The following is a 9,191-nucleotide window of genomic DNA, read 5'->3' on the forward strand; positions in this document are numbered from 1 at the left end:
TCTTTCTACTGTACCTTGGGGAAGGGAGACCTTTTTTTTTTTTTGGAGAGGTTTTTGCTGTAGGGTGCGTGAGCTTGCCAGAAAGACAGAGAGAGACAAAGAGACAGAAAGCAAGAAATCATCCCCCCAGGAGGGATGACCACACTACAATCCCTTCTCCTCCATTTTCTTCTCGAGATCTTGGGCATGCACGCATACGTGCCTGGCATAAGTTTAAGCCACCAGGTCTGGGACTCAAACCATGTTCAACTACATGGGAGTCCAGCGACAAAGCCATTATGCCAGCTGCTGGTCCCAGGGAAGGGAGACCTTGAGGCTTTCTGTATCTATTGCCCATAAAGAGATAAGGTTGAAAATTCAAATGCAAAAGGAATAATATGACATATTAGATTAATCCAAGTTGGCTTGGATCTCCTGGAGATATATGAGTTGTTTCAAAGGAGAGGAAGGTAGTACAAAACTTATCGAGAAGATATTAAATGGCACCCAGGCAGCAAGAAAAGATTATGGAAAATGCACAAAATCCAAAAATCTTTAATATAATCATCACCAAGGTCTTAAAACATGGGAGAGGGATTCAGAAAGCTCACAGAAAGGGTATATTATTTAAAAAGCTATGTATGGATTGCAAAAATGGTTTGTACCAACATAAACTTGTACTGTAATTTCATTTTCCCAAAAACTTTTGAATCCCCCTTGTATAAGCAAACAAAAGTCATCTAAGTAAATCTTCCTTAACAATCAGTAAATCTCCTAACACTGTGTACATGTGAAAAGAACTAGCAATTCTTCGTTGCCAGTTCAAACTAGGACAGGTTATTAATGCTTTCACATAGCTAATCTCTAACAAATAGGCATTTGTTGGTTGATGTAAAAGGAGCTGGCAATTTCCAATGGTGGCTTTTTCTGGGTAAGTCCATATTTCAACACCACTCCTGGCTGCCAATGAGTGTCAGTTTCAGCAGAAATTACTCGATCCCAGGGTAAGGTCCTCTCAGGAGTGGGATGGGGCACTTATTGTGGGGAATCCACACCACAGGCATCTACCCTACCTACAGAGAACAAGGTTTTTCTGAAATCAATGGCTTTCCGTAAACATTACCTTCCATGACAAAACAAATAGCCAACCACCACCAACAACAAAACATGAGGAAGAGGAGAGATTTTGTTAGAGAATCACGTTAAGATCTGTCTGGGCATATGAGAATATAATCTTGAAGTTATTATTAATCTTCACTCATTATAAAAGATTTCTCAAAGTGCTTGCTATTTCTAAACTAGTTGAAGCCTTTAGCCTTTCTTCCTGCACCACCTTAGAGTGGCAGTTAATGAAATACAAAATAAAAGACTATGTATAATTCCAGAAACTTCCACAATAAAGCCATGTTGCACAATAAAGCCACCAGATGGACAGCCTCATCATGGCTCAGCTTCTTCAACCTTTCACTGACTCCTCATTCAACAATTCTCTTTGATTTTTCTCCTGCCTCCAAACTCTACTCTCTATTCCAGGAAGTCGGCCTACCTCCTCTCCCCTGAAAAAGCATCTTTTTGGAGAAAGAGGCATTCAGCCCTCCTTAAAGACTAACCCGTTGCTTCCTACCGTGCCCCTGGTATCGTCCTCTCCTCTAGGATCTCCCTCGACGATGACAATGTGCCTATAATAAATCTGTATCTTTGACAAGCCTCCTTGTCCTGCCCAGTATCCAGGTCCCGCCTATTGCACATCAAATATCCCTAGAGTCTACCCTTTAATGGCACTCATTTTCTCACTGCCGACACTCAAGCCATCTTTTCTGCTCTCCTGGATGGTGAAGATGTCCACCCCCCAACTGCTCTGCCTCTGACTGCTCCCTTTCCAACACATCAGATCTAATATGCCAGGCTTCATTCTCTGACATACAGCTCTGACCTTCACTGTCCTACTAAAAGAGCTCTGATGGACTAATTATATGCTAAACAACATTCAAAATTCCTATAATGGCTTTTTTTGTTTTTGTTTTTGAGAGGTTTTCGCCATAGGGCACATGTGCTTGCCAGAAAGACAGAGACAGAGACAGAAAGCCAAAAATCACCCCTCAGGGGGGATGGCCACGCTGCAATTCCTTCTCCTCCATTCTCCTCTAGGGATCCTGTGCATACACACACACACACCTGGCGTGAGTTTAAGCCACCAGGTCCGGGACTCGAACTCCCGGAGTCCAGCAAAGTAGCCATTACACCATCTGCTGGTCTCATCTATAATGGCATTCTAAGCTTTCCAGAAAGCTAGTCTCATCAATTCATTTTATTTCTAAATTACACCATACTCTCTCAAATAAGAGAAACTCATATGATATACTGGTGCTACCGCTTACTGAATGCTGACCAAGTGTCATTCATTCTGTTGCTCATTTTTAAGTTATTTATTTTTGAAGGTCCACCATGTTTCAGGTACAATTCTAGGTACCAGGAATGCAGCACTGAACCAAAAGCAAAAAGCTTTGCCTTCACAGAGCTTTCAGTTCAACTGGGGAAGATGGACAATAAGCAAGTAAGTAAATAAAATACTACATGGCTTACTAGGTGGTAATAAGCGCCAGGAAGAAAAATAAGGCCGAAAATGAATGGCAGTAGAGAATTGTGGTATGATTCTTAAAAATGTTTTTGCCATAGGACGCGGGAACTCAGAAGAGAGAGACAAAGAGAGACAGTGAGACGGAAAGTGAGGAATCACTCTCCAAGGGGGGTGGCCACACTGCAATCCCTTCTCTATTGTCTTCTTGGAATTTTGTACAAGCACACACAGGTGCCTGGCATGAACTTCAAGCCGCCACGTCTGAGATTTGAACTGTGATCAGCCATGTGGGAGTCCAGTGCCTTAACCATTATGCCACCTACTGGCCCTGGTGGTATGATTTTAAAAGGCTGATTAGGGAAGGATTCACTGAAGTGACATTTGGACAAAGATCTAAAGAAAACAACTGAACATCCCATGAGGAATCTGGAGAAAGACAATGCCAAGAAGAAGAGGAGAAAGCTGCCAATCTGAGACCACCCCACGTTCAAATACTACCAACACGGCCAGGGTTACTGCAGTAAAGTTTGGGAGAAAATAGCAAGACAGAGAAAGCAGGGCCTAGGCCGTGTGGCGCCATTGCATCGGTGAGCTGAAAGCACTGGACAGCTTTCAGCAGAGGCGGGTATCTGACTTGAGTTTTAAAATAATCACTCTTGCTGGTGTGGGCCCAAGAAGTTAGAGGGCAAAGACAAAAGCAGAACTAGGCCAAAAATGGTGATGGCTTAGACCAGGGTGACTGTACTAGAGGAGAAGATCTATTAGAAGATTAGACTGTGGGGTATGAGGAAAAAGAAGGTCATGGATGGCTTTGGTTTTTGGACCAAGGAACTGGCAGGACACAGGAGCAACTTCTCATGAAGGAAAGACAGTGAGAGGAATACACACATAAAGAGGAGGAAGATCAGGAGCTCGGTTTCACACATGGCAGCTTTGAGAGACCTATGGGGTATCTGGGTAAACTTGTCCATTAAGCAGTTGGATATTTATCTGCAACTTCAGTGGCTGGGTGCTCACTGAAGACATAAATGTGGGCATCATCAGTGTAGAACGATTTTTTTCCGATTTTATTTATTTATTTAAATTAGCCAGAGGGCACATGTACTCTCCAGAGACACACACAGAGAGAGAGAGAGAGAGAGAGAGAGAAAGCACCCTGTGTGGGGGATGGTCATGCTGCAATCCCTTTTCTTCCATTCTCCTTTCATGATTTTGGGCACACACGCACATGTGCTCAGTACATTTTTCAAGCCACCAGGTCCAAGACTCAAACAATGGAGTCAGTCATGTGAGACCCAGCCATATCACCAATTGGCCCAAGATTGTTTTTAAAGCATGAGATCAGATGAGTGAATGTACATGGAACTGAGCCTCTGGAACACCCTGATGTTTAGAAATGTGGAGATAAGGAGAAATCAGTAAGAGAGGCCAAGCAGCAGCAGCCAGCAGGTAAGGAACAACCGGGTACTGGGATATCACGAGAACTGGGAACTAACAACCGAATTTAGCAAGGTGGTGGTGGCCTTGATAAGAACAGTTTGGGGATAGGGCTGGGACAAAAGCTGACTCGAATGGGTTCAAGAAAGATTTGGATGAGAGGAAGGGTGACAGTAGGCAGAGACAGGTTTCTCAAGGTCACATAACCACGTACTGAGCTGTGTGTGCTTGACAGGCTAATGAAGTGAGAATTCTCTTAATCCTTACATCAGCCCTATGAAGTAGGTGCCATTTATTACACCCATTTTTACATGTAAAAACCAAGGCTCAGGGAAGGTCCAATGTCAGAATCTGTGAGTTGCAGGGACAGGACCCCACCCCAAGTTTGTTCTGAGTCCAGATCTATGGCAGGTGACTCTGTGCTGGAACCACTCACTCTCAAGTGAGGCAACTTTGATCTATTTCTGTTCCCAGGGACCTACTGCTTCTTTAACCAGGTCCTGTACCTTTAAAGCCAGCTTCTTTCGGAGACATCAAAGCAGATTCCCATTTTCCTGGTCAATAGCCTTAGTGAGCTTGCCAGGGCTCCGCAACAAGTAGAGTCACACTGACCTGAGTTAGGAAGCACGGATCCTTTGCCGTTCTTCACATCCACCACCCAGGTGGCTTCCTTACCCCCGGGGCCATCCTTCACTTTGAAGGCAAAAATACCTCCAATTTTCTTCACAAACTGCTCCCCTTCCTGGAAAGAAGAACAACACTGGGAGTTACATGAAGTACACTTCTCTGGCACCCTTCCCAAGCAAAGTACTGTTTAAATAGATACATGACATAAGCAAGTCCCCAAGCCCCCTCAGGATCCATTACCCAGAAGTCTAAAAGGCAACAAGGCAACAATCCCACCTCCGCAGAAAACTTTTCTCAAAAATGGCTTTTTAAATGCAACTGGTGGGAGAGCCACCCAGATGGCATGGTGGTTAACATGGCTGGATCCCACATGGTTGACTGCAGGGAAGTTTCTCCAGCTGCTGGGTCTAGGACTTGAACCATGTGGTTGGCCATGTGGGATCCAGCTGCCTTAACTGCCAGGCCACAGAGCCAGGCTGACTCCCATTTCTATATCCTTGGTACCTAGAGTAATGTCTGACTTAAAAAATGTTTCAGGAAGGAAAGACAAAGTGTAGCGAATGAGGAGGGAGGAGGAAAAAGGAAGGGAACAGAGAGCAAACTGCTCTGCCCAGGTATGAATCTGAGGTTATGTCTGATTCATAAGGATATTCTTAGGCATATTTTATATGGCTCTTATTAATTATATACTTTTTCACTATATTTTATTGGCTCGGTTATTGCAAAAATATAGAGAATACATGATCTATTTATATTTATTTTAGAACCAGCCATCCTTTGTGTCTTCTTATACTTTATAATAGCATAAATAGCGCCTTAACCACCACGTCACCTGCTGGTCCCGACAATACCATAAATTTCTAATAGTTAATTCCCACTTTATTTCAGCCTTACATCCCTCCTTTAATTTATATCCATAAATTGAAATAATAACATTCATTTTTTTAACAAAATGTATACTATCTTTAGGAACTGTGGTAAGTATTTGAAATAGTCAGATAATTACTGCACCCAAGGAATGACCTGAGATCTAGCTTCTGTTTCTACGTATGCAGAGTTTGTACCTTCTCCTTGCTGTGTTTTGTTTTGTTTTTGTTTTCTGGTTTTGGAGAGATTTTTTGCTATAGGGCACATGTGCTCACCAGAAAGACAGACAGAGACAGACAGAAAGCGAGAAATCACCCCCACAGGGAGATGACTACGCTGCAATCCCTTCTTTTTCATTCTCCTCTCAGGATCTTGAGCACACATGCACACGTGCCCAGCATGAGTTTAAGTCACTGGGTCCGGGATTTGAACCTCATTTTACTTCATGGAAATCCAGTGACATAGCCATTACGCCAGTTGCTGGTCCCAGCTGAGTTTTGTTTTATAACAGCAACTGAGATATAGTTGACATCCCATAAAATTCACCCTTTTAAAGTATACAGCTCAGTGTGTTATTTTGGTATATTCAGAGGTGTACAAACAATATCACTATCTAATTATCAAACATTCTCAAACCAACCCATGGCCCAGTGGTTAAGGCACCTAGATCCCACATGGTCAACTACACAGTTTGAATCCCAGACCCAGTGGCTTGAAAAATACACTGGGTACACGTGTGTGCACATCCAAAATCCGAAGGAGATAAAGCGGATTGTGGCATGCCCCATTGAGGATGTTTTCTCTCTGGCAAATGCACATGTTAAAAAAAAAAAAAAAAAAAGAACTGTAGAACATGCTCATTACCCCCAAAAGAAACTTGTACTCATTAGCAGTCACTCCCTTTTCCCTACGAATCTAGAAGTGGAATTGCTGGGTCATAAGAAAATATTTAACTTTTGGAGGAACTACCAAACTGTCATCTTATATGGCTATACCATTTACAATCCTACCAGAACGAATTAAGGTTCCAATTTTTCCATTTCTTCACCAAAAATTGTTATAATCTTTTTCATTTCATCATCTGTATCTACCTTTTTCTTAAATATAATTTCTCATTCCTGAATCAACATGGGTCTTAGACAAAAGCAGCTGTTCTAGTTAAACCAAGAAATCAAAGAGCTTACTCAAATTATTTTAAGTGAACTTTTGGAAAAATTACTAACAATGACAACAATAACCTTTAACAGTTTTAAGTACTCTTACATACATAATTTCTTTAATCTTCAAAAAACACTCTAAGTAGCTGGAAGGTATTAATATTATTGATAGTTTATTAAGCAGAAAAAACAACTGAGGCTCATCATGTTGAGAACCTTCGGGACCAGCAGTTAGCGTAATGGCTATGTCGCTGGACTCCCACATAGTCGACCGTGGTTCGAGTCCTGGACCCGGTGGCTTAAACTCACACCGGGCGTGTGTGCGTGCATGCCCAAGATCCCGAGAGGAGAATGGAGGAGAAGGGATTGCGGCATGGCCACCCCCTCTGGGGGGTGATTTCCTGCTTTCTGTCTCTCTCTCTCTCTCTGTCTGTCTGGCGAGCGCACGCGCCGTATAGCAAAAACCTCTCAAAAAAAAAAAAAGAACCTTCACACTTTTTTCTAGGCTGGTGCCAGACAGCGGTGTTGTCTGCACACCATCAAACACTAAACTAACCTATCTACTTTCAATACATTCAGGCTTGAACTTCTTAAATGGTTCCCTCCAGCCAACAGGATGATCTGTCTTTATACATAATTTAAGAGTATTCAGGATATGGAGAGTATTCGTCTGCTCTAACCTCCTGCCACTTTCTCATCCCCCTCATGCTTTAGGTTCTAACAATACTGTTTGCTTTTAATTCCATAAACACACGTGCCAAGTTCTTTTATGCTTCCATGACCTTACACGTGTCTATTGAGGATGATCGCCTCCTATTTTCCACTGCCACACCTGACCTCATCACTCAAGTCTCAGTCCACATGCTAACTCATCTGGGGAAGGCATTTCTGTCTCCACCAAATACTTCAATAGCTCTCTTCACATGCACCCGTATTTCTTGTTAAAGTACTTTTCTTCCTAGAAAAATTTCACCACATCTCTCTTCCCACGAAATCTATGTTTCCTAACAGGTAGGGACATATAGCCAGTAAGTACTACAACCAGAACTCAATCCCAGGCCTAATTAATTTCAAATTCAACACTCCTTCCATCTGACCAAGCCATACCGTAACTGCAGGTTACATCAATATTACCAGACTTCAGCCTAGGCTAGCAGAGCAATATCTGTCACTATAAAATGAATAAAAGGAAAGTTCAAAGTCCTTTTCCACATTCCCTGAAATCTGTTCTCTCTCAGTGTGGAGTACCAAATGACCCTCTTCTAAAATCAGACCCTGTGGTCAATAAAACATTTTCAGTTTGTAAGTGGGAGTAAGAGAGGATAAGGAAAAGGATGAGGAGACAGTTATTGATGGTGTGCTGGGCCACCCAAGAGCCAGGCTTTCTCCGGGGCAGGCAGCCCACGAATGCCTACTTCCAGGTGCATCCATGCCATCTGCTTGCACAATCCCCTGGGAACAGAGCTATAAGCAGACACCAACAAGTCAGAGCAGGAAAACACTAGCAAACATTCAGAAACTCTACCTACTTGCTTGAAGACAAATTCCTGCGATCTATTTCTCCCCCTCCTTAAGACAGATGTAGATTAACCTGCACTTGCTGCTACTTTGGAGAACCAGGCCACCCTCTTCTAAAATCACACCCCCTTGGTCAATACAGCATTTTCAATTGAAGTGGGATTAAGAGAGGATAAGAAAGGCGGGGCTGGGGGGGAGTTAAAAGGGAAAGGAAAATGCCCTTGCGAAATTAGAGACCATTAGCACTAAGAGGTCCTAAGTGCCTCCTTGCTGAAGAAAAGCACTACTTTCTGAGTAGGCAAAAGGTCAAGGTGGAGGTCCTGTTGTAAACTTAATAGGAACAAAAAATTAAGACAGAATTCAAAGAAGGGCAACGGAGTATTGCTCACAAAGACAAAAGTAGAAATAAAATCTCTTGCCAGGCTGCCTTTGCTAATGCAGAAAATGAATGAATTGACAAAAGATTCCAAGACTTTCACTTTCTAGTGCTACAAACACTTAGGAAACTGACAATCGTGGGAAGGAGAAAAGAAACAAGGGGACAAGGTCCATGGGGGTGAGGTTATGAAGGAGAAAGGAATTAAAATGGGACCCAGAGGCACATACCTGTGAAGCTACAAGAATACTGCAAAATAAAACAGCAAGGCTTTGTCAATCTCAATAATATTCAATGGCTGACATACAGTTGTACCTCATACCTCACATGAGATAATCTCTAATTTTCATGTGTTATTATTTTTTATAATAGGGTTAAAAAAAACCCAGCAAGTCAGGGCTGGCAGGTGGTGTGCTGGTTAAAGGCGCTGGACTCCCACATGGCCAATTATGGTTCAAGTCCTGGACCTGGTGGCTTGCTTTCTTTCCCTCTCTTTCTCTCTGTGTCTCTCTCTGGTCAAATAAAAATAAATGAATAAGTTTTTTTAAAAAATGGTCTCAAGAACACTTCGGCCCACAGGCAGTAGCATAATGATGTGTTGGAAGCTACATGGCTGTTGCAGAAAATCAGATGCTGGGGAATGGGAAGACGC

At 42.7% G+C, this 9,191-nt stretch overlaps 1 protein-coding gene across 2 annotated transcripts in view; it reads right to left on the bottom strand.

The window, feature by feature from the left end:
- The window catches only part of SCP2 (sterol carrier protein 2), a 106,733-nt gene that overhangs the window by 7,713 nt on the left and 89,829 nt on the right, over positions 1-9,191 (bottom strand). For both annotated transcript variants that reach the window (XM_006149379.2, XM_006149378.3), the window contains one exon: positions 4,607-4,736. In XM_006149379.2, coding sequence (XP_006149441.1) covers positions 4,607-4,736 — 130 coding nt within the window. The remainder of the gene's footprint in view (positions 1-4,606; positions 4,737-9,191) is intronic.

The sequence above is a fragment of the Tupaia chinensis genome, unplaced genomic scaffold, assembly GCF_000334495.1.
Source record: "Tupaia chinensis unplaced genomic scaffold, TupChi_1.0 Scaffold000259_1, whole genome shotgun sequence".
Classification (NCBI taxonomy): Eukaryota; Metazoa; Chordata; class Mammalia; order Scandentia; family Tupaiidae; genus Tupaia; species Tupaia belangeri.